Here is a 27,114-nt window from a genome sequence, read left to right on the forward strand (position 1 = left end):
TTCTTATCTCTAAAATTAATGCATAATTTAAATATTAATGTATCTTTCCACTACACTAAAATAATCACAGATAATTCTAAAGAATTTAGTCTATAAAACAAATATACTTAATGTAACTTGTTTTTCACATGTCTTCAGGCACAGTTAACTGTTAAAGATGGTCTTTCTTTTTAAAAAAAAGATGTTTTTTTCTTTCTTTTTATCAATAAATACTTCCATAAATATTATATAATCAAAAGTGATTTTATGTTAGTTTTTTTTTTAATTTTAGCTTTCCTCAAGCCTTAAACTTTTATTCAGGGGATGCAGCAGAGGAAAAGCATTCAACCCTTTAAAAACCTATTAGTCAATCTTTAGGTACATAAGAGTAGTCTACCTTTCTGATATCACAAATATAAGTAGAAGAAGATAAGGAAATGGTTAAATAAACCATGGCTGCCTAGGCACTTTCTTCAACAAGCAAAATTCAACTCCTACAGCCTAACCTGTCCGTTTAATGCTCCTCTCTATGCAGGCACACCCCCCAAGATAGAATACAGCGCAGGGTAATCCTCGTGATATTTTGGTAATATTCAGGTAATAAAGGATTCCTCCTGAAAATCCTGAGATTTAGGTTAAGTGTAATTATTCAGAGTCAACATTCTGGCCCCTTCCTATATACATCAGATTGGAAAAGAATTTCTTTTCTATTTCCTGGTCTATTCCTTGCTCTGTTAACTGCAATTTCTCACTTGGCTTTGAAGCAGCAGGATGGATGAAGCAAAAGAGAGTGGGAAGAGGAGGGGTGTTTGACCAGTTCTGACACAGGGATCTGAGGAACTGAAGCTGTGGGGATATCTCTAGGTATTCAGAAAGTACCTTGTTGGAATCTAAACTTAAGCACTACTTAAGCAATATTTGTTAGCAGAATGATTATTGGGTCTGAAGTTCTCTGATAACATGGAAGCCTAGCATTCCAAAAACTAATTGCTTAGACCTAGGTGTTCCAATCAAAGTGATAAAAAAAAATGTGTGTATACATACATATGAGTATATATGTACATTTCAATATGTTTTAAAATATGTACACAATACATAGTTTTAAATTAGAAATTTCTCCTGATTTGGGCTATAAAATGTGGGAAATGACACAATCAGAAGGCCTATACTCTCACCTGCTCCTTATCACATGCTAAGTGTACAATCATGAACAAGTTTCCTAATTGCTGGAAACCTTAATTTACCCTAAGGTCAGTAAAGTCCAGCCCTACACTGTTAGCCTTGATTTTGTAATCAGTATCATTTCAGTGTACTCATGGACAGCTAACTGGACTATTTAGGTCAAAGAGTAGACCTGTGTATCAAGACAAAACCTCAGGCTCTATGATTCAGGTAAATCTCCTTCGTCTTCCTAATACTTCAGTATTCCTATGCTGGAATAAAGGAATGAGTGATACCAAAGAAGATAGAAGACAGTGTCGGGTTTGTTGTTGTTTGTTTGTTTGTTTTAAATCTCTGGACAAAATGAAGATGTCAGTTAACTTCTGATTCAAAGGACTTGCCCTTCTGTGTCTTTCCAGTGTGATATCAAATTCAAATTCAAAACACAGAGGTGACGGATCTGTGTGCTCTTATCACCAGAAGGACAAACACAGTTATCAAAAATAGAATTTTACAAGTTACTTAATAACATAAGCTAGCCCTTAATGTGGTAACTGATGCAACAATGTGTGCTTCTGAGGATTAAAAGCATAAGCCGTAACATCTCTTTTTATATAACTGCACACCCTTGGATATTTGTGCCTGAACACTTTATCAAAGTTCTTTGGAGACTGAAAAACTCGATGCCACATCCTTTAAACAGAAAGATTTAAATAATTGTTACCTCTAAAAATTATATAAAGCTAACAAGTTAAACTTTAACACTTAGCAGCACTATGTAATGTAGAAATATTTGGAAATTGTACTGTTACAAGGTAATCAGCTTTTGCCTCTGGGTGGTAAGGTTATTTGAGGATTTTTCCCTTTCTATTTTTCCACTCCTAATTATATTTCCTAGATTTCTAAAGCTTCCAAATATTGTTTTGAGAGTCAAAGGAGAAAAAAAATCATATGACATGAAAAAGGGTGTACAACTCAACATTTAGTTTTAAAACCTGAAAGTTTCAAATACCATGTTAAGAAATTATCTACACATGAATTTAAAATTGGAAAATAAAATATTCTCTCTGACTAAGTACACTTCTTTATGTCTGATATTTTCTAATCTTTCCACAGTGACTGTAGATTATTTGAGGGGGGGAAGTATCCTAAAATAGAAAAAAACTACAATAATTACTCAGGGAAACTGGACAATTTTCATAGAAAGAATTTCACTATCTCATCTGGGTGGCGAGTATCTGGAGTCATTGAAAAAATCTTTGTTTAATGTGTGTCATATTAATAGAGTCCAAACCTTCTCTTTGTAGGTAGACAACTGCCCTAGAATCAGGCACCATAGACTGGCAAACAATGACCAATTCAAGAGTGGCTATAGCCTGTATCTAAACTCAATGTTGCATACGAACGGGTTTTACATTTCAAAGGGTTAATATTTTGTTAAAAAGCCTAAAATGTCAACTATCTGACCTTTAGCAGAAACATGTTTGCTGATCTCAAATGGCAACATTAGAACCTTGGAAATCTGTCCCATAAACTAATCCACAGTTCCTAAGGAAAGCTTCCAACATTAAAAAAAAAAAAATGTTTCCAAAGATCATAGCTGAAGGAGGAGGAGGAGGAAGAGGAAAAAGGAAGAGGAAGGAGGAGGAAGAGGGAGGAGAACGAGGAGGAGGAGGAGGAGGAGGAGAAGAGGGAGGAGGAAGAGGAAGAGAAAGGAGAAGAAGTAATAAAAAGGAGGAGAACATGACTACTTGACTACTCCTAAAGCATGGAGAAGACTTTTATTGTGGAGATAAGGGAGAAAGCAGGCAGAGGGAAGAGTCCACAAGGAACATGGCCGTCAGACTAAACTGGACCATGAATGGAGAGAGGGAGAGCAAGAGAGGAATCACTGACCAGCCGGCAGGGGTTGCCTGGATCAAGAGGCCAAGAGGGTAAAAGGATAAAAAGACTGGCATAGCCAACATGGCTGGATTATACACGAACAAGTCACTCCCTGGGCTAGAGAAGGTTAGGGTAGGGGGCCAGTATGGCAGCCATACCCTGTAAATGGTAGGGACTGAGGGATGCTGGGAGAACCTGGCAGCCAGGTCTGCTTTGATATGTTCAATAGACACCCCACTCAGCCATTTGTCCTGGGAAGTAGATGCAGCCTTCTTTACTTCCCCCATCCATGCTAACTCAAGAACCTAGCCTTTATCCCTCTATTTATTGATATAGTGATTGACTCCACAGAGAAATGTAGTTTCAACCTTTATGAAGATTATTCTCATTGGAAAACAGAAAACAAGGAAGAAAATCAGCGACAATCAAGGACTGTCAGTGCCTTGGATTTGAATCATAAACCGGGTTGCATGACAGAAGCAGATGACGACCTTCAGACAAGATGTCACTGTTAGGAGATGGAAGAAAGCAAACCTCTCAAAAAGCCGCAAAGATACCAACATCCCTGGCATAGGGAACCACACCTGAACCAAAATATTTGTCAAATGCATAATTCCTTGGGAAATGAAGACATTTGCTTCAAAGATGGCCGCATTTAAAATGATGTAAAGTTGGCTCTCACTTCCCTTTGACCAGGCATGAGCCTGGTTACTGTGACAATTCCCCATCCTTAATTCTTACCCTTAAACTACATGTAGGCTCTCTGATTAAGAGGGTTTCGATGGAATTATATGCTTTTATTTTAATTTGCAAATGATACTAGGCAAATATATAAATATTATATATATGCCATAAAGTAAAAAGAATGGCATTATGTCAACATAAAACTAATCTGATTACCAATGCCCTTTGAAAAGCAACCCAGCCTAAGTTAACTTTCCTCCTGTTAGTTAGATGTATCAAAGTGTCAGAGGTCAGGCAAAAAGAGGATCCTGAAAGAGCACCAGCAGAAGAATAGTAATGGAGATACAAGAGAGTCAGTTGTGCCTAGCATCAGAAACCCTACAAGCTGGGAGAGAGTAAAACTATATAGCCAACGTCCTGAAGGAACAAACTGCTGTTCAACAAACAAGAATACTGTGTCCAGTAAAACCACCCTTCAGACAGAGGTGTCAAGAGTGTCCCAAACAGAAGCAGACAGAAGTCATCAACATCAGGCTTCTCTTACAAGAAATGTTAGAGAGAGATCATCAGGACAAAACGATACTGAAGAGTGACATGAAAACTGCTGGTGACATAAAAACTCACTGGAAAACATCCAGGCCAACTCAGAATATGCTAGAAGATCAATCCACCTCCAGTTCTACAAAACAGTAATAGTCCTACTGACAGCAATAATAACAGTAACATTAGCAACGAGAAATATGTAACACAAAGGTATAAATTGCGACATCAAGAATTATCTTTGAAAAACACGATCATAGTTACTGGTTGGAAATAATATCTTCAATTTATAGAATTATTTTTATAAGCCTGTTGCTAATCACAAAGGAAAAACTCATTACAGGAATCTAGAGAGAGACAGATGATGGCTCAATGGTAAAGAGCACTAGGGTTTGATTCCCAGCACCCAAATGGTGGCTAACAAGCATTTGTAACTCCAGTACCAAAGCATCCAATGCCCATTTCTGGCCTCTGTGTGTACCAGGCACACACATGTTACACAGAAATTCATGCAGCAAAAGACCCATATGCATAGAATATCTGAGAACCACACATAAAATTAAAATCAACCTTTTTTATGCAGCACTCACTGCACAGTACTCTGGAGACAGAGGCAGATCTCTGAGTTGGAGGCCAGCCTGGTCTACAGAGTGAGTTCCAGGACAGCCAGGAATGCATAGAAAATCCCTGTCTCAAAGAACAAAAACAAAACAAACAAACACAAAATGAAACAAAAGAACAACCTCATTACAGATGCATTTAAAAACAAAGAAATAAAAATAGACTACCAGGGAAAAATCACTTAACCAAACGGGAAACAGTTAAAAAAAAAAAAGGAATGAATAAGTAATATACAAAGCAACTAAATGGAGGTAGTAAGTCTTTAAAAAATCAATAATTAACTTGGATATAAATGGACTGAGTTTTCAGCTAAAAGACAGTCTAGATGAAAAAAAAACATAAGACCCAACGCTATACTGACTGCAGGGATTCATGTCACCTGAAGGGTGTGTATGAATTGGAAGTAAAAGAGTGGGAAGATGTCCATGCACATAGAGCAGGAAGATGTAAGAAGTTGCACAGACACCCGATAAAACACACACATATGAAATCAGAAAGTGTAAAAGGAGGCAAATGTCATCAAATAATGATAAAGAGTTCAATTCAACAAAAGGCTGCAAAGAGTGCAATAAAAGAAGTGGTCAGTGTGGGGACCACGGAGGTGATGAGTTACCTTCACCTACACTGGCTCAGAAAGGGACAGGTAGAAAAATCAGAGTAGCATTGAGTTAGTCTTTTCCATCACTACACATAAACCTTAAAGACAGAGATAGAAACTGGACTTCACGGTAAAACACAGCTTCTTGGTCCTTTCTCTTCTGTGGTCTGTGCTCACCATCTCCTCCTTCCTGGGCTAGCCAAGGACTTAGACCATGTACGTCAGTTCTGTGAATGCATAGTGGGACCAGTCAAATTCTCGGAGACATGAGTTTCTGCACACGTCTCTCCAGCCACTCACAGGCCAAGTTTATTTTAGAGCTCAGAGGAGCCTTGCTTCTTCTAGATAGAAATGTTGGTGTGGTGTGAAAGCCTCCAAATAAAGGAACAGTTCTGTGAACCCCTTTGTGAGTGGGTCCAACATCTGTGGGAACCCCATCATCCCAGGAAATACATGTGCTCCTGTGGCTGTTTTCAAATAGCAATGAATTGCTCCTTAAATACCCTAATAGAAACTTAGCACAAGAGATCTTCAACAGAGAAGCAGCAGCAGCATCACAAGCTACGCACTGTGGTGCTGTCCCTCAGACTAGAAGCAAAGAGGGGTTCTATTTCATCAACTTAAAAATTAGTGTGAACTGGGCTGAGAGATGGCTCACAACCAAAAAAATTAGTGTGAGCTTCCTGACCCAAATGTTCAGAGACACAGACAGGGGATTTTAACTTTGGACTTTGCTTTCAGACAATTTCAAGAGTTTCCTAAGTGCTATTTATTTCAAAAAGTATTCTTTGATATACACATAACTTTATCATTGATCAAAAATGAAAGCAAACTTGATCCCTGAGTTGATGTGCTTGCTTTGCACAAAGAATTAAATCTTGGCTGAAAATTTGGTACTGAAAGGCACAGAGTATTGTTAATGGTCTTCTGAATTGATTGATATTTTGATTTTGTGATCACCAATGCTGAGAATGCATCATCACAAACGCACATAGTACAAAATGGCAGAGGTGAGGCCATTTCAGAAATTGTTGGAAACTGTGTCCCAACAGCAAGCCAAAATTCATCTAATGATGATTTTATGAAACTTGAGTCAGTCCTTCAAACAGAAATGTTTAAAATCAAACATTCTGACATAATAAAATCCAAAGATATGCTAATGTAATGCTTACATGCTGAGGGATGAGGGTAAGAAAATATTGTCATTTCCCATAATTAAACCATTATGTTTCTGTCAAATGAGAAATTTTCATACATAAGTATAAAACCACTATAATTTGTAGCATATGAAGTTTTGAATCTGAGCCCAGGTATATTGGGTGGCGCTCAGTGGCATTTTGTGGCATGATGGTATTCACAATGGGCAGTACACATGCTGTGTGTTTACAACCAAAGCTGCAGCAGAGTTTCAGGATGCAATAGACAGGTAAGCCCTCCACGAAACACCTAGGATTCATCATGCATTTGATTTTAAATTCATTTTTGGTCGTTCAGTGTTGAGATTTTTTTTGTTGATGCCAAATTTTTCAGTACTCCATGTTTATTGACACAACCACACATGGAAGTCACTGTCTGTAGTCTGACAGGCGGGGGCTACTGGTTAAATTACAGGTCGTGAGAGCCCAAAACACAGAACTGTGTCTGCCAAGACTTTCACCAATTTATTTCTAAAATATTAGAGGCACCTGGATATTGGAGCAATACATCAAGATGCATGTCCAGAACCACCATAGGTGGGCAGAGCACAGCAATCCCAGGCCTCCAAAAGGAAACTCATGATTCACAGCCCATCATTATGGAAACTGCTCTACAGGATGCCAGCAGACCTCTGAAGTCAGTTGGCACCTTACATGTTCTCTTATATAGAAACAAATACAGGTGTTCAGAATATGTTTTCTGATTTCTGATTTTGTCTGTTCTTGGATTTAGTATCCTTGTGGATGGCCAAAACCTTTATAAGGTACAAGTTGTTTTTTACAGAAAGCTTGATTTTGAATGCTTTAAATATTTTACAAAACACATGCTCCTCAAAGAAAAAGAAGTATCAAGAGATTTTATTAAAAAGGTCAATTTGATTTTTTAAGATTGCCTTCTTCCTTATGATATTATTAATAACTTAAAATGAAGAAGGGACTATTTACCAACGTGATGGATCTTCAACAGCTTTCAGGCAAATAAAATTTCACATTATCTTGCATATACCTTGTATGGATTATAAAATTAACTAATAAGGATAACAATACCAACATAGATAGTATATAGTTAATTATACATATATATACAAAAAACCTTCCCAATCTAGTTGGAGATGGTGGTATATGCTTCTAACCCCAGTATTCAGGAGGCTGAGGCAAAAGGATAACAGTTACAGGCTACCTGGACTATCTAGTAGAATGTGAGACACTGTCTGACAAGAGAAATAAAAATCTAAACCAGGCAAATAATGATCCTTGTATAGAATTAACTTTATATAGAATTATATTTATATAGAATTAACAAGACAAATATCCACTATAGATTATAGTCTGTGGACCCAAGGCAATGAATTTACATTTTATATATCTTAATTAAGGCCTATAAGACTCACTTATCATATAATGAGAGACTTATAATACAGGCAGACTATATAAGAAAATACTGTCTAAATAAAATCTTTCAGTGGGTGTTGCAAATTGATAGCTGGGAACATACACTGTAGACTCATGACCCTTAGCAGGTACAATCTAGACAAATGTTCTCTATGCATTGGTGCTGATGCTAAGAACCATGCAGAGATATTGACCCCCAAAATCATTGTTCTAGGTAAGGCAGGCTTACAGGAGCTAGAAATGCCACCATGAACAGATGAATAGGCCAGCATCTGCAGTAAAAGGAGAGAGGATAAATGTAAACAACCAGGTGGAAATAAAGCACAGGTTCCTAAAGCAGTTTGGTTAGAAAAGATGTGCAATTTCTTTTCTTTTTGAGAGAAGATAAAAGGTACAAAAAGCCAAAAAGAACCAGAAAAAAAAATATTACAAACTTAATATAAAAATCCCAAGTCATTACAAGAATTTAAGTTAATAGCAACTAGGTAAGGGGTCATTCAAAAATGCTCTCCTTGTTTACAAATGGACTCACACACAAGGAGAAACCATCTGGTCTCCCTGTTTGTGGAAGCTGGGAAAGAAAGCAGCATAGAGGGCAAAAGGCTGATAACCTAAAAAGAACACGGACAAAAACATTTTGAATAACAAATATGTCCTAAAGCTCACTCAACTGAGAAACACGGGACCTCCAATATAGTGTTTCCTGCAATAAGCTAAAATGCTGGAATTGTAGACAATTTATGTAATGTCTCTGAACTTTGTTTTGTTTCCCATAAAGTGAGAATATGGGCTGATAATGTAAGAACCCTGAAAAACGATGTTGTGACTAAAAGTGTGGTCTTAGAATTCACTTGTATCTCTGTCATTAACACTATGTGTATAAATTCAGGTGCATTCTGTGTCTGCGGTTCCTCGTTCACACGTGGGGAAGATTGTGTGAGTTAACACATTCAAAGACTCACATAACGCCTAACTCAACCATAATGAAGTGCTGTCTTGTTGCCATTACTTTTATGTGCAAATAACAGGAGAAAATTCTAGCTAATCAAACAGAAAATCTTATGTTAAGAAAGTATTATATCTTCAAAATTTTGATTTTTTTATTTAAACTGTTTTGAGAACTTCATAGATGAGTACTGTATTAACATTTCTACCCTTCCTTCTCTGCCTCCACATTCTTCCAAGTCCCTACCTCCAACTCCCTCTCAAACTCTTGATCTCTTCTTTTTAATTATTGTTACATACACACATGAACAATGCCAAGTGAACTCAATATGTTATATATTACATATATCACATTATACATATATATTGTATACATATATATGTATAATGTGATATATATGTAATATATGCATAAATTACATTTATAACATGCATTGCTCATAAGTACATGTATTTAAATTTCACAAGGCTCTACCCCTAGATGCTGATGAAAGTTTGGGTTTTGGGAGCCAGGTTAAGGGAAAACTTTTATGAATGAAACACAAAAGCACATCACAGATTTATAATGAGAAAATGTACCCATAATCAGCAAATGCTCAACACTCAAGTTTGAACTATTACAAATCTTTACTTCCAAAAATCACAGCCATCCAAGCTGCAAGGAAAGCTAGAAAAGTAAAGAGCTGACATTTTTAAGTCCTCTAGGAGTTAGATTTTCTCAATGGACAATAGGTTCTGATGCATTGTGGACAAAATAAACAGTTTACTTTCAGCATTAATGCTAAGATTTATTGCTCGGAATGATCTATTAAACAAAGTTATCTAGTTTTATCTGAAGTCAAGAAGATGCTAGCCACAATTTCATCATGAGGAACAATGTAAAATATCTGTGGAGGAGGAAATTCTAAACATGCTTGACCTAAACTAAGTTACAAGGCAGCCTCAGTATGCAATACTTAAAAAAGAAACAGGAGTCATAGCCAGAACTGAGTCTTCGATTTTTAATTAGACAGTCCAAAGTTTTCTACCTATTTATATGGGTGCAGAAACAGAGGAAGTTTTGAAAACCTGATTATAAAGAAAGGTAAAAGTTTCCAGAGTTTGATAAGCTTCCTCTCACATAAAAAAAAAATCTCTAAAAAATATTTCTAGTCTGTTTTTCTGAACTATTAATATGTTTGGGTTGCTGAGGAAAATAAGGCCCTGAGGATAGCAGCCAGAAGAGACACAGTTTTAGCCTGGCTTTACCTATTTTAAACTCCTCAACCATAAAAATAGGGCCTGAAATATCAGTCCTTTCAGAGTGATGGACAGTTATTCTGACCCTGTGACTAATGCCCAGTGCCTGCCTCAAATTGCTCTGAACTTCTCCTGCTGGTGCATTCCAAGCGTAGTGGGTGGTTCCCAGGGCAAATGTTCCCCATTGCATGAACTTCAGGGCATCTCTAAACTGGTGGGACTCTGCAATCCCCAAGACTATTATTGGGCATATTTTTCATGTGTTTATAGAAACCATGAAAACACAATTAATAAGCTTCCAAACCACATAAGCAAATGGAGCTCTCATACCCATAACATACACATTGTTATTTTTAGCAACTATAGCAATCAAGACAATAGAAATGAGTCTTAAAAAGGTCTCATTGTTTATTTTCAATTCAAAGAAAACTCATGTAATCAAAGATTCCAGAAGAGCCATTTGGCAATTGTGGAATATGTTTTATTCCCTCAATCTGAGGTGTAAAAATATTGGCCAAATTTTGCTGTGTATTCTAACAATTAGTTGGGTATTATAAATATCTGAAATGCACAGGAAAGAATGTAGGAGAGATAACCATCACTGAAATGGTAAGATTTGGCCCAGGGAGGGAATGGTGATCAGCATTAACAATATGCCCCTTTGTATATAATCAGGGTGAGATATGTTCTCCCCAAAATTTTGTGTAATTGAATGACTGGAAGTTGGAAAGAGTTTTAAATGAGGCAGGGCACTTTTCTGATTAATGGCAGGGCAAACATTTTCATATGTTGAGTTGAAAGTCTGTGTTTAAGTCCCTAGGCTTTCTAACATTAAGGCTGTGATATGTAGGGATCCAGCTGATGAACTCAGCCTGACTTCCTATGTTCAAACCCTGGCCTCCCTACATAACAACCTTATGATCTCCGCAATTACTCTCTGACCTTGTATCTCCTGTAAAATGGGACAGCGATAGTTCCTGCGCCATGACACTGCTCTGAGGCTAGAATGCTATGTGGTATGCTGTAGCTGATATCCAGGTATTAGCTATAAAACCAGAAAATAAAACTCTGACCAATTTCACAGATGTCAAATTGACATATTTAGGAAACTCTCAGTTGAGATCCAGATACTACATTCTTAGGGGGATTGTAGTTTTTTGTTGTTTCACTAAGACAAAGGTATGTCATTTCTCAGGCTTGTTGGCTATTAAAGTTTTGCTGCTAGATAACCTTAAGAATATAGGGTAAGAAATTATAAACACTCTATAGCAAAGCTCTAAAGATTTAGGAAGATGAAACAGGCCCAATGACTTGAAGCAAAAAGTAACCAAGGCAATGTATCCTTATGTCTTATTATTTAAAGCAGCATCATATAAATTGACTCAATAAAAAGGTGACTCTGACCACAGACATCTCTTAAATACTGTGATGCAAAGAGCATTGGAGCAAACCCTGACAAAATAATTGAAAACTGAGGCTGGAGAGATGGCTCAGTGGTCAAAAGTTCAATTCCCAGCATCCACATGGCAGCTCACAGTTGTCTGTAATACCAGTTTCAGAGTATTTGACATCCTTACGGAGACATTCATGCCAGCAAAACAGCATTGCTGATGAAATAAAAATAAATAAATTGTTTTTGAAAATAAACTTTAAAAATCACTGAAAACTGGAGTTGGTATAGGCAGAGCATAAAAATGATGCCACAAGTTGCTTTATTTTATCTAATTTTAAACAATAAGCAGCCACCACACCAAATGATGTCTTTAAACTAAAGCATACCTTCCAAAAGTATACAAAAAACATTAGGGAAGGCAGATTATTTTTGAGGATGCCAGTAATTACTTTTGAGGATGAGGGGTGTTTTATTTTCCACTATGTCTATTATGTTTGTTATACAACACTATGCATCCTGGCACAAAACTACCTAATGTATTAATGGTGACTTTTGTAATGAGTGCCAACAATTGGGCCCTTTAATAGTTACAATAAAATGTGATAATCTGGAGTTCTAATTGTGCTGAAGTATATTGTGTCTTGGTTATCTTCCTCCAACAAATAAACTACAGCAGATTAGTAGTGCCAGGTTGTGCCCATATTTTGGTCTTTAACCCCTAGGAAAACAGATAGCTGGCACTGGAAGAAAATGCCAGTCACATTCCTCTCCAAAAAGAACATCTAATAGGTCTGAGAGAAACGTAGAAGTCAGTGCTATTTGGACTGAGAACATCATTGATGCCCATATAAAGAGGCAGTGTTTGGGAACATCTTACCATACTGTCATCTATCCTCCAAATTAGCCAGTTCACATCTCCAAGTGTTGATCTTCGTGGTTTTCTATTTAGACAATTTCTACATTGCTTGTCTTAGGAAAGAGGGAAGAAAAGAATTAATAACAGCTGAGTACTGATTACAGGATAGGACCAAGGGCCAGCCTTGCCTATTTGATGCAGGTTGCCCTCAGGGCAAAGGCTGCAGTTAACCCTCACTTTGCACATGAGAAACCTGAGGTGCTGAGAGGTTAAGTTATTTCCTAAAGTACCACAGCTAGTGAGTAATGAATGGAGTCAAAACACTCCAGTGTGCTTCCACTACATATAACTATAGAGTTCAATCAGAGCCCAGATCCCAGTTACAGTCAGATCACCTGATGACCCACCTTGGAGACATTTATACAACAGTGGAACAACCTATCTCCTTAATTGTTGAGAAGCCAAGACAGAATTAGGTATTCTACTACAATAAAATGAAATGACAAAAATAATTTCTTAAAACGAAAGACACAGAGCCACAGACTTCGTCTCCTTGCCTAGACCTGTAGTGGGGTTCTGAATCACTCCTCTGTATTAGGATGCATAGTATCACTCTAAAACGTTATAACTGATGAGAAATTGTGTACTGACATCCTTGAATAACTTCTCATATAGTTCAGCACTTTACAAATGTCAATCATGTTTATCTTGAGCAAGCCTTTGGAACAGACAAGCGTTAAGATTCACACAGATATAGACAAGTCTTTAACTTTTATGTTCTAGAAGGTTATCTACTATTACTTGACAATGACAAATATTTCCTAAAATAGTCCTTAACTAAAATGATTTTTTTAAATAAGGAAAACAAACTAAAGGTTTTGATGTTTTCTTCTCTCCTTCATATACCATCCTCCCTGGACACACAGGAAAATGGACAAAGAAAGTACGGTGGTCCTCCACCAGGCTGGGATGCTGCGCCCCCAGAAAGGGGCTGTGAGATTTTTATTGGAAAACTTCCCCGGGACCTTTTTGAGGATGAACTCATACCATTGTGTGAAAAAGTGAGTCCAAATTTAATTTCTTCTTCTAGGAGAAAATTATTATTCTCTTTAGTTTACTTTTTCTATTTTTCAACTTTTTAAAAATCTCTGTGTAAAATGTATGTATACAGTGTGTGTGTGTGTGTGTGTGTGTGTGTGTGTGTGTGTGTGTGTATTTATGTTCATGTGCTTGAGTGTGGATGAATGCAACACAATATGTGTGGTGATCAGAGGACAGCATCAGTGTCTGTCTTCACATTTTATTTTGTTTGAGTCGAGCTCTCTTGTTCACCGCTGCATATTACAAGGCTAGCTGACTCATGAGCTTGCAGATTTCTCCTGTCTTGGCCTCCCAGCTCCCTGTAGGAGCCCTGGGATTACAGATTTGTGCTACTGCATCTGGCTTTACATAGGTCCTCATGCTGATGCGGCAAGTACTTCACCCATTGGGCCGTCTCAGTGTGCCCGGTTTGATGATTCTCTCCCACATCTCTCACACCAAACATGGACCGTGATAAATTTTCCCATCTGTTAATGACTGTTCCTTTATTATTAGTGCCTTTGCCCAGCTCTTTGTCTTTTGAACTGATAAGTTGAAAGACCATTGCTGACAACTCTCAAATTCATATCCCCCATCTCTCTCCTGTTAGCTGAATCACTGCAAATTCAATATATCTAACAATACAGAACAGTGTAGCAATCCATCAAGATACTGCTCCAACTTGACATCTTAATATGACTTTATAAAGTACAGTATTTCATATAAGGAATTATGTATGATGGTCATGGCTTAAATTTGTATCTATACATATTGATTCAAATAAAATTTTCTTCTGCAAGTAGAATTGATTATCTTACTTAATGCACTGAACAGATTAAGAGCGTGGTTACTCAGTGTCTTTATATGATTACTAAGGAAAACATTTCCCTAGTTCCAATTGGCATTTTGATACTAAACTCAAAATTATAGAAAAAAAGTACAATCTTAAAGTTAATTTTTAATACTTTGCCAGGTATGTTTTTCCAGCAAGCACATTTAGCATGAGAATTTGGCTCTTCCCCTAAATGACAAAAGTCAATTGTCACCATGTACAGCCTCTGGGTCAGAGCCACTGGTTTTATACACAGAATCTCAAATAGCATACCAAAAATACTATACACTTTTTTAATTCTTAACATGGAAATGAGAATGGGTAACACATGAAACAGGAAAAAATGTTCACTCTTTCATCAAGAAGAAATAGATGCTCCTGAACGAGCTCTTTGGAGTTGAGTAGAGTAAGGCAAAGCAGAGGGCAGCCAAGAACTGAAGTAACTGACAGGCTTACTGGCATCTCCTCCCACATGCCTACTGTGCGTATTTGAACCACCCTGCTTACAAAAGCTAGGGGTAATAAGCCACTTAGGTTGGATTAGTTCAGGATAGCTGGAGCGCAGAAGAAGGAGAGCAAGGGTAAGCAGAAGGGTGATAGAATGGAGAGAGCAAGCGCTCTTTTGCTGAGGTTCTGGTCCTCTGCCAGTTGTATTGAGGCTAGCATTCATTTTCAACCTAGAAATTGCCAATATAAGAGGCCTCCCTATGAAATACACTGTATTTATCCTGACATCATGGCAGTGGGAAACGACGGCCAGGAAGTTAGTTTAGCAAGGTCCCAAATGAGTATCCTTGTTTCCTGTTTTAAATGTCAGTGGCAGACTATAACCAAGTAGAGGTCAATCCATGGAGACATTAGAAGACAAATCAAAAGGCATGAGCAAATCTATAAAGAAACTGTACTTCAGATGACAAATGCATTTTGGGCTCCCTGGGACATTACATAAATCTCCAAGTTGTATGACAAAAGGTCATTTGCTCAGCCAAAAGCACGTTTTGTTAGCTGAGGCTGAAATGCCATTTGTCTATATTTTCTTTATTTAACTTGGCTTTTCCCGTGAGTTAGATAATTAATCTGAAGCCACCATAAAAGTATGCAAACCATTCCCCATGATGCAAATGCCAAACATGGCAGGAGGCAGTTCAGCAAGTATCTTTGTGTGCCTGTGTGTGCACATGTATGTGTGCATGCACATTCATCTGGGAGTATAAATATGTAAATAGAAATATTCTGTTTCTATTCATCGCAGATTGGTAAAATTTATGAAATGAGAATGATGATGGATTTTAATGGTAACAACAGAGGCTATGCGTTTGTAACATTCTCAAATAAGCAGGAAGCCAAGAATGCAATCAAGCAACTTAATAACTACGAAATTCGGTAAGTTCCTCATCTTCGAGACTCAAGCTGAATCCAGAAATTCACCTACGTCTGTTTTCGATTGTTTATTTAATAGAGAATGTGCACATGCTAGCCAAACTAGGAATAAAAAGCTAGATGTTTCTTTGGTGAAAATGATCTGGCTAAACATTTATTTAATTTCATGACTGTATGAGGTGCTAAAGTTCACAGAGATAAAATTTATTGATTAACTAATTTCATTAATATGTACTCAATACTGCTCGGGAGATTAGAACTGTATCAAGGTACTCTCTGTCCCCATAAAAGACAATGCAAAAAATGAAATAAAGAATTTGAAAAATATAAAACCAAGGTGGGATAGGTTGTGTGAAGAAAATGTTACTTGAATTTGGCCATTTTAAGAAAATATTGCCTGTGAAAGTGAAATTTGATCTGATATTTGGATGAAAAATTCAGTTAAGATAGTCAGACCCCAAACCAGGTTATTAAGGGGGGGAAAGCGACAAATAGCAAACACAAAATTCCTAAAATTAGAACAAACTTGATGTTTGACAGACAGGAAGAAAAATCCAGAAGGGGAAGGGGAGAAGATGGTTAAAGGGAGCTGGAGAATGTCAGTCCTGCTGAGGAATCTGAATTTATTGATAGAAAGACCTGGAATAAGAAAAGAATTTTAGTCAGCTTTATGTGTCTTAAAGCACTATTATGGCTGCTGGGCAGACAGCAAACTGGTAGAACAGAGGCAGAAAGAGGGAAACCATGCAGAAGGGTGAGGCACACTTTAGATCTAGACAGAGACTTGATGAGGGATCATGAGCAAAGGGGACAAAAAGGGTTAAGAACTAGACATATTGGGGAAGCTGGAAGAGGGGAACATGATGACTAGATATGGAATTTCTAGTGTGAGCACATCCAGAATTGGGGGCCATAGCATGGGGTTTGGATCCAAGTATCTGTGAGAATGGTGTGCGGTTGGGATAGAGAAACTGGGGAAAAGCGGGAAGCATGCAAAAGGTTTACTTGAGGCATTTGATCTTAAAGATGCACATTAGACACCCAAGGAAAGATACAGGGTGAATTTATGAAAGTGGAGGCAGGAGAAGGGTCAGAGTTACAACATTTCTATGTCATCTAAAAGCATGGGGCACAGGAGGGCGCCAGGACATAACTGGTGCTGTAGAACCAATAATCTGTTTTTATAAAACTGAGTTCTAAACTACACTTGAGACAAAACCTGCCATAAAACCTTTTTTAAAGAAAGCCCCGGGCCATCTGGGAGGACCAGTGAAACAGCAAATCTCTGGATCAACAACCTTCACTTAAGGGCCAGCAAGTAGTTTAGCTTCTTTGCAACCCATTTTTATTCATTTAAGATTTACTTTATTTTAAGTGTGTGAGTGTGTGTGGTGTGTGTGTGTGTGTATGTGTGTGTGTGTGTGTGTGTGTGTGTATGCCTACAAATTCTAGAAAAGGCATCTGATGTACCATGGCTAGACTTACAGGTGGTTGTAAGCCATCCTACATGGATGCTGGGAACCAAATTAGGTCCTCTACAAGAGCAGTACGTGCTCCACCCATTAATGCAGCTCTCCAGCCCCAACTTTAATCTATAAGGTGAAGATTTCATTCATTTCCTGGGTTTAATTGTAGAGACAATTCAAAGAATTTTGAAAACTTCAGAACGTAGTAACCAAGAACAGGATCCAGTTTTCCACATTTAACCCCTTTCTATAATGCAGATGAAACTTAAAATTGACAGAATCTTAAATCTGATAAACACTGACAGAGTGGTGTTCTCTCTAATGGTTTCCCTACTTATACGAAAGTACATTAAGTTACAAGCATCCTCATCATTCTGTGAAGCAATTAACAACTAGCCTTGGCTGTCCTAGAACTCTGTAGCCCAGGCTGGCATTGAACTCACAGAGATCTCCTTGCCTCTGCCTCAAGAGTGCTTGGATTAAAGGACTGCGATGCCATCATCCAGCTTTAGCAACATGAAGAATGACTGGGTGTGGCAACCTTTACTTTAGTCAATCCTCAGGTTGGATTCTAGAACAATCTGAGAGGAAGAGCAAATAGGCCTTCCCTCCCACACATACTTCTATGAACCCAAAAGAAATCTATGTGGTGTATAGAACTGTATTCACAGTCAGGAACCTTTGGTAAAATCCTTTGACTTCTCAGAGCATCACTTTTATCCTTGTACTTGGTGACCTTACACAGAGATGTTTGAAACATCATACAAAAATAATATACACTGACAAATATGGAAAGGGCTATGCAAAGCTATAATTTAACCTTGCTTTTTAATATCAGAGTTACTTTTTAAAAGAATATTGTTATAATGAAATTACAAATAAAAATATTCGGGGGCTGGAGAGATAGCTCAGTGGTTAAAGACCACCTGATGTTCTTGGAGAAGACCTGAGTTCAGTTCCCAGCACCCACATGGAGAATTACACCTGTATGTAACTCCAATTCTGGGAGATCTTACCTCATCTATGGCCTGATAGGCACCAGACACAAATATGGTACATATACATACATTAAGGTATTCACATATATACATAAAAAGAAATAAATAAATATTTTAAAAAAACAAATTAAAAACTATACCTTTTTTTTAAAAAGCAGTTCAGATAGATTAAGGTAGCCACTCAAACAGAATTCAGATATCCTAGTTATATGGTTTCAGTGATGGGAAGAGCCCTATCCCTCAGTTTTCTGTGAAATATGGACACATTATCAGTAAAAGCTACCCCAAAGTGCCTTTTGAGTTGAAATGTACATGGACTTGGTTGTGTAGGAGATTGATAGCTTGCTGTATCTACTCAACCCATAGTTACCCACTGGGGCCTGCCAATACTATTGAAAATAAATAAGGTATGGAAAATAAACACCATAGGCTGCCAGGGTGGCTGTTCATTAACAGTATCTTGAATCTCACTGTCTTTTCTATAAAACTCACAAGATGTCATAGAAATAAACTAAGATAAAGTACTTAAATCTCTGCACCTCAAAGGACCAGGTGCTATGTAAGCTAACTGGCAATTGTGGTAGTGGTAAGTGGGGAGGAAAGAATGAGAAAAAAATGTGATAAAGAATTTAGAAAGAGAAAGTGGCCAAGATCACAGGCCATCTCCAATGAGAAGCCAGAAGCAAGCTAAACAGAGAACTTTTACCAAGGAGGAGGTGGAATAAATTCAACATGAACTAGTCAGAAGAAGAGGCCAAGAACTATCGTCAGAAATCCCACTCTGCCTTGGTCCATCTGCCAGAGAGAAATCCTTTCTTCCAGAAAGGAACAATAACATTTGCTGTCAGACACTATTTCTCAGGGGATGGATGAGGCTATTACCCAGAAAAGACCCACAGTTATCATATCATCTTCCTCCCCATCAAATATTCACTGAACATCTTCTGAGTGCCCGGCTTCTGGAGACATTAAAGTCATGCCCTAAGCTTGTGAGAAATTGTATTTTGTCTCCAGGCAATTCTGGGAAAGGATGTTGGCCAGTCACACAATTTAGAAGCTCTAGATTCCTCCTGCTAGCAACTGATACCAGAACAGCCCACTAACCATCAAAAATATGATCTCTAAATAAGTGAGAGGGGTGTCTATGCTTTCTTAAGGAAAATTTAAAGACTAGAGATGAAACTCATTTGGTAGAGCCTAGCATGTACAAAGCCGGAATTTTAATCCAGGGACCACATAAACCAGTATACAATTGCAATCCCAGCACTTGAGACAGGGAGGGAGAAGAATTGAGAGTTCAAGATCATAGTTGGCTATATAGTGAGTCTGGGACTAGCCTGAACTCCTGTGTAAATAAAATAGAATGAAATAATAAAATATACAACGACAACAGGAAGACCACTTTATTAACCCCCTACCCAAGAAACTGCATTCTCTGTGAAACATTGGCAGAGTGAGATGGGTTTGTCAAGTCTGACTCCTGCCCTTGGCTTTCAGCAAAAGAGAAGCAATCATCAGACTGACCCCTGATAACCAAGAGCCGATAGTTCCAAGAGAATCAGACCGGTCTCATACTCGCCTAAAGACCTTTTACTCGTGACAAACAAGGAGGTTTTGTTAAGGATGTCTCATTGTTTTCAGTAATTCGAGCTGTTTATAAAACCCACAGCCTAATATTTAACATATAGAAAATATCAAAAGGCAAATTCATCCACAACCCTGGTGCCTAAGATAATATGTTGAAATTTGATTGTCTTTCCAGATTTTCTACATAGTTTTAAAAACAGAATGGCACCATGTATTTATTCTTATATTCTTCATTTTAAAAAAAAACCTGAGCAGTGTGATGTAAAACCTGAGCAGTGTGACATAGAGTGCTTTTTAATTGCCAAACATGCTTCTATGTTACTATTGTTAGTGGCTTTCATCCTCCAGTATGAAAGTCTGTCTTCTCTTCACTAGATCTTCTCAGTCAGAAGCAACAATGTTCACTCTTAAAAGGCAGTTAGAAAGAAGAAGGCATTTTTGGATGACCTGACAATTGTTCATTGGCACCGAGTGATCAAGAACCATGGGTCAGCTGTTAGAAGCACTGGCTATTCTTGCTGACTGTCTGGATTTGGTTTCCAGCACCCACATGGTGGTTAACAACTGTCTAAAATGCCAGTCCCAGGAGAGCCAAGACCTTCTTCTGCACATATGTGTGGACACAATACTCATACACATAAAACCAGGAAAGTATTTTAAAAGAGCCAGGACTAATACTATGGTATGCAACAAGGCAATGTCCAGACACAAGATAATATCATCTCAACAAAGCTGCTTTAGAACATCTCTGTCTTCTGAGACACTGTTCATTCACAGTTTGGATATTTTAATTGATGGTGATCATCTTCATACCTATGGCCTGGGCCTCACCTCTGTCTGTTAGGGTCTATTCCAGAGGAGCACTGTTGAGTCAACAGTTATGTACATTCAAAGTTTGTCTGCTATCTGTGCCAGTGAAGGCACCCTTCACCTTACTAATGCCACAGGTAGAATAAACAGAGGCCCAGGGCCAGTTTCACCCCTCAAAGTCAATAAGAACCTCACCAAATCACTTAATTTCTTGGAATCTCAAGTTCATTGTCTATAGAACAGAAATAACATTTATTTTGCTCATCTTGAAGGCTCCTTTGTATGGGACAGCTAAGCTAACATAAGAAAATGTATAACAGACGAGAGACCATTTCTATTTTACTTTATTTTATTTACTTTGTGTGTACGCATGTGTACCATGAGTGTGTAGGTCAGAGGACAGCTTATGGGAATTCCTTCTAGCCTTCCACCATGTGAGTCCAGAGGTAGAACTCAGATCAACAGGCTTATTAACAGGCACCTCTACGCACTGAACAATCTTGCTGGCTCTTTTCAATTTGGTTTAGATTGGGGGTCAGGACTGCATATATAGATCAGTGGCCAAATCTATGACATACTGCAAGGCCCTGTTTTTACGCCCTGGTACCACCAAAGAAAACTGTGCTGGGGGTGGGGTGGGGATGGTGAAGCGGGTGGGATCAGTCTATATTGAAACATCCTTTGCCACCATCCTCCATTACACACGGATTCTTACCTATGAAAACGCTTCCACCCTTCCTTCGCTTAGGAATGGGCGTCTCCTAGGGGTCTGTGCCAGTGTGGACAACTGCCGGCTGTTTGTGGGAGGAATCCCCAAAACCAAGAAGAGAGAAGAAATCTTATCAGAGATGAAAAAGGTCACAGAAGGAGTTGTTGATGTCATCGTCTACCCAAGTGCAGCAGATAAAACCAAAAACCGGGGATTTGCCTTTGTGGAGTATGAGAGTCACCGTGCAGCCGCCATGGCTAGGAGGAGGCTACTGCCAGGTGAGCATCCCTCCTGAGCAGTGCTGTGTGCCTCTGCCTGCAGTATTTGAGCTTCCTCGCTAGGCTGCCTTTAAGCTCTTCATCTTGCTCATCTTTCTCATAGTTGATTCAATTCCCTAAAGTTTTCACAGATGTGCTTTGGAAAGTTACACATCAGTTCATCAGGAGAACAATGATCAATAGCAACCCTACAGAGCATCCTCAGTGAAGAGTCTTCTTATGATTAAACAAATCAAATTCATCATAGATATAGCTGCATGTAGATTAAGCTGACAGGCTAGTTAGAATTGGGCTATGTTCAACCTATCACAGTGTAGACACACATCAGCCTGTAGTACACCATCCCAAGGGCAACTGACAGGCATGCTATCAATGTGCTTCCCAGTTTCTAAATCATTGCCATCTAATTGGACAGAAGAAACATAAGCATTTTTCTCAGACACCTCAGACACATGTGGGCACCCACATCAATTCCAGAGTTTAATAACCTAACAACACTGTCTGGGTCAGACCAATGCAGGCAAATATTCAAAGGTCTTTAGTTGACTGTAAAATATTCACTAAAACTTCCACAGTCAGATGCTGACATGAATTCATATTAATGGCAAAAACTAACTGGATCAGCAGTTTTCAACCTTCCTAGTGCTGCGACCCTTTAATACAGTTCCTCATGCTGTGATGACCAACAATCATACAATTATTTTGTTGCTACATCATAACTGTAATTTTGCTACTGCCATGAATTGTAATGTAAATGTCTGATAAGGGACCCTCTAGGGGTCCTGACCCACAGGTTGAGAACCACTGATCTACAGTGGCCTCACGGTCCTCTCTTCTTATGAAAACTGTGAGAGCCACCAGATTGGAGGTGGGGGCTGAGCAACAAAGGTCTGGATTTAGTTTGCCCTTATACAGTTTTTCTTGGTTGTGCTTTTTTTTTTTTTAGGTGCTGTTGGTTAACAGAGGGAGCTCTCTAGAATCCAGCTATGTCCTAGCCTTGCATACATTTCTTCTTAAATTAGTACACAAGGCATTAGATATCACTGTGGCATTTTTCAGAGTGTTTTATTAGATTACCCCCTCCCCCCATCTTCTTTTTCTTTCCCTCCTCTGGTTCCCCTACATAACCTCTCCCTAGCCTTTCTCCACTCTCAAATCACATGTGTTCTTTTGCCCTACTTATTCTCAGACACGTGCATACACATTCCAAGTTAGGGTCTGTATGTGAGAGAAAACCCAGTTTGTGTCTTTCTGAGTTTGGGTCCCCCTATTTAATACCAGATTTTCCAGGTTGCTTCTCTGTGGCTGTGATAAAATACTGACCAAAATCAACTAGGGGAGGAAAGGGTTCACTTGGCTCAAAGGTTTCACACAGCCCATCAAAAGCAGGACCTTAGAGGCAGAAATGAAAACGGGGGTCTCAGAGAAACACTATTTCCTGGCCTGCTTGCTGGATCATGTCCAGCTTCCTCTTTTATATAACCTAAGACCATGTGTCCAGGGGTGACATCCCCACCCCACCCACAGCGGGCTAGGCTCTCCTCTATCAACTAGCAATGAAGAAAATTCTCCCCAGACATGCCCACGAGCCAACGTGATAGAGACAGTTTCTTAATTGAGACACCCTCTTCCTGGATGTCTCTAGTTTCCATCAAGTTGACCAAAACTAAACAGCACAAGATCCATCCATTGTTCTCCAAATTCCCTAATTTCATTTTCCTTTACAGCTGAATAAAATTCCATTGCATATCCATACCATACTTCCATTGTCCATTCATCTGTTGATGAATATCTAGGCTGTTTCTTGTTCCTTAATATCATGAATAGAGCAACAAAAAACATGCCGATATCTCCAGTAGAATACGGAGTTCTTTCAGTACATTCCTAGGAGTGCTGGAGCAGGACAACATGGTAGTTCTCTTTTTAACTTTTTGAGAAACCTCCATACCGATTTCCATAATGGTTATTGTAGTTTGTATTCCCATCAGCAGTGAGTAATGACTCTTCTTTCCCCACACGCTTGCCAGCATTTGCTGTCAGATGTCGTGATATTATCCAGTCTGGTGCTACCTCAAAGCAGTCTTAGTATATGTTTTCCTGGTATGAGGGATGTTGAATGCTTTTAAAACTACTTATGGCCATTTGCTGTTTGTTGTCTTATTTTGTTTTGTTTCTTGTCTTTTGTTTCTGTTCATTAGCACTCTTGCTGACTGGCAGTTTGGGGGAGTGTTTAGTTTTTGCAGTTTTCTTTTCTGAATATTAGCCATCTTTCTGAAGTATTTCAGATGGTAATGAATTTTACCATCCCATGGGCTGCCTGCTTGCTCTACTGATAGTTTCTTTGGGCATGCAGAAACTTCTTAATTTTTTTATGATCTCATTTGCTGATTCTTGGGGCCAGTTCCTGAGCCACTGAGACTCTGTTCTGAAAGTTCTTGCCTGCATCCATATTTTGAGGTGTATTCCCTATGTTTTCCTCTAGTAGTTTTATGTTTCAAAATAAGGTTTTTGATTCACTTTGAGTTGATTTTTCTTGTTGATTTGGGGCGGGGGGGGGGGTACAGGGAGAAAGGTATGAATCAAATTTTATTCTTCTGGATATCCAGTTTTTCCAGCACTGCTTTTTGAAACAGCTTCCTTCCTTCCTTCCTTCCTTCCTTCCTTCCTTCCTTCCTTCCTTCCTTCCTTCCTTCCTTCCTTCGGTAGACAAATTTCTAAAGTCTTATTAAATAAGAAACACAGAGTCAAATACAGGGTTGAAAGCCATAGAAATCAGAGAAACGGTGATAGCCATCAAGTAACCTTAGCTCACCACATCGCTGTAGCTTCCCAAGAGAGAGCTTCTTCCTGTCTAACCTGTGCCTTTATTGCCTTGCTGTTCTGCCTTCTCATTGGCTCTTAGCCCAGCCACCTCACTTCTTCTTCACAGCCTGTCTATACAGACCTCCAGGTCTCTATGGTTGGTACTAGGATTAAAGGTTCAGGTCACCACTTGGCTGTGTCCTTGACCACACAGAGACTCTGCCTGCCATGTGATCGGATTAAGGACGTGTGCTACCACTGCCTGACTTTTGTTTATGCCTCGCTATGACCTCTGATCTCCAGGCAAACTTTATTTATTAACATACAAATAAAATATCACCACATTTCAGCAAAAATAAAATATCACCACATCCTCCCTCCCTCCCTTCTTTCCTTTCTCCCCTCCACCTTTCTCCCCCTCCCCCCACTGAATGTTTTTGACACCTTTGTCAATAATTAGGTACCAATGGGTTTTCAGTTTATTTCTGGGTCCTAAATTCCTGCATACATTCTTAAATACAAAACAAAATAGTATTGGGGTTAGTCCTCTAGAAAATTTCAACATTTGGATGCTAGCTTCTGAGTGAGAAAGACTGTGTAAAAATCTAGAAATTGCTGAATCTATTAAAGTAATGGATGCTTTTCCATGTTGAAGCTTTCCCATAGTGCACTAGCCAGTAGCCAAAGCTTCCAAACCAAAGGCTCACAGACAAGGAGACCTGGACTTAATATTTTGCCATTTTATTCAAACTTTTTTCCTCTACTGAAAAGTCTCCTTGGGTTATCTCTTCACACCCTTGTTTCCTTTGTGAGGCAAATCTTTTTAGTTTCATCTGACTCTGTTTACCTCTATTTACTTTATTGCCAGTGCCTTTTAAAAGGAATCATTGCCAAAAGAAAAAACATTGGGGGCTGGAGAGATGGCTCAGAGGTTAAGAGAGCTGGCTGCTATTCCAGAGGTCCTGAGTTCAGTTCCCAGCAACCACAAGATGGCTCACAACCATCTGCAATGAGATCTGGCACCCTCTTCTTGCCTGCAGAAATACATGCAGACAGAACACTGTATACATAATAAATATTTTAAAAAAAAAAAAAGAAAAGGAAAAACATTGCCCAGATCAATCTGAAGAAATGTTTATCCTGTGTTTTCTTCTAGTAGTCTTATAGTTTCAGGTCTTACATGTAGGTCTTTTATCCATTTGAGTTAGTAGTTCTATTTTTTTTTAAATTTATTTGTTTTCTGTGTATGGTAGTGTCTTGCCTAAATGCATGTCTATGTACCAAATGAGTGCCTGGTACTTGTGGAGGCCAGAGAGGGTGCTGGATCCGCTGCAACCGCAGTTAACAGGCAGCTGTGAGCCACACCGTAGGTTTTGAGAATTGAAAGCAGGTCATCCAAAAGAGCAGCAAATGCTCTTAACTCTTGAGTCATTTCTCCAGCCCCAGCTTACTGTTTTTATATGGTTTAGAATAAAGGCCTGATTTTTACAGGTGGACTAGTATACCCACTTTACCCACTAATTTTGCTGTGCTTTTTAAATTGTGTTATTTAGCACAGCCTGACCTCAAACTTGATTTCCTCCTGCTTCAGCCTCACAAGTACCACTGTGCCCAATGCTCCATAGTGCTCTTTATTAAAGAGACAATGCTTTCTGTATTGTATGCTCTTGGCACCTCTGTCAAAGATCATGATTGGTTATTAAGGAATAAAAGGGTGGATATTTGCTTCCCCTGTATAATAATTACACAAAGAAAGCCTTCCCAACACTAATGAGACCTGATTTTGTTCTGTCAAGTTCTGTGCTCTCTACAAGATACAGCTTGCTTCCAATCAATGAATGAAAACACAACCAAGATTTCCCATAGAATGTGGAAATTGAGTTCATTTCTCATCCTCTTCCCACCCCTTCAACATGGAGCCTCCAGGAATACGGTTGCTGGGTGGCAAAACTCAAAGGGGAGAGGAGTAATGAAGGGAAATTCCTTTGTCAAATGACCCACTTTGAAGCTGTAAAATTTGGATATCACCCCCTCCTTCCACAAGGTCATGATAAGAAAGAACTGAGAGGCTCATGGGAAACACACAGTACAGTGAGAAACGTCCAGTAAGTTAGCACTGTAGAAGTACAGGAATGTGTGCTAACTTGGATAATGACTACTCTTTCTATATGAGACACATTTCTTATCAACTTTTCCCTTAGTCTTCTCTGAATTACGATTTTTAAAAAATATGTTTTCCGTGAGATCCCAAAGTGCTCATGTTCAGACAGAGGATGAAGAAGGAACACAGTTGGTCTGAGCATTGGATCAAGTATGAGGGACAGAGAACAAGGAATGCTTTGTCCAACCCACCCTTGCTCATTTTTACATATCTCAGTACTGATCTGTGGCTAATAGACAATATAATCCAACTACAGCGGATGCTGTCCAAGAGACCTCTTAATGCTTCATGGAGTCAGACTTGTGTCTGAGCCCTAAATCCTCTCTTAGCTGTTCTCTCCTTTCATTATCTCACCTTAAAAACTACCCCTACCTTATAAAAGCTGTCCTGAGATTCCAATGTGCCCACCACTTCCTCCCGTCTTCTCCATTTCAAACCACATCCTACCTCTCTTTACATTCAATCATTACGATAAGCCACTAGTCACACAGAAGTCTTTTCTATCCAACTCTTACATTATTTG

The 27,114-nt window shown here is 38.7% G+C and overlaps 1 protein-coding gene across 6 annotated transcripts in view; it reads left to right on the forward strand.

Moving 5' to 3' along the window:
• Positions 1 to 27,114, forward strand: part of A1cf (APOBEC1 complementation factor) — a 77,034-nt gene that overhangs the window by 27,237 nt on the left and 22,683 nt on the right. For 4 of the 6 annotated variants that reach the window (XM_042262643.2, XM_076562191.1, XM_042262636.2 and 1 more), the window contains 3 exons: positions 13,415 to 13,549; positions 15,653 to 15,783; positions 21,390 to 21,628. In XM_042262643.2, the coding sequence (XP_042118577.1) occupies positions 15,671 to 15,783; positions 21,390 to 21,628 (352 nt within the window). In that variant the 5' untranslated portion in view covers positions 13,415 to 13,549; positions 15,653 to 15,670. Of the gene's footprint in view, positions 1 to 7,098; positions 7,284 to 13,414; positions 13,550 to 15,652; positions 15,784 to 21,389; positions 21,629 to 27,114 lie in introns of those variants that run through there. The other 2 variants (XM_076562193.1, XM_076562198.1) reach the window with 2 other exon arrangements.

Source organism: Peromyscus maniculatus, chromosome 1 (assembly GCF_049852395.1).
Source record: "Peromyscus maniculatus bairdii isolate BWxNUB_F1_BW_parent chromosome 1, HU_Pman_BW_mat_3.1, whole genome shotgun sequence".
NCBI lineage: Eukaryota > Metazoa > Chordata > Mammalia > Rodentia > Cricetidae > Peromyscus > Peromyscus maniculatus.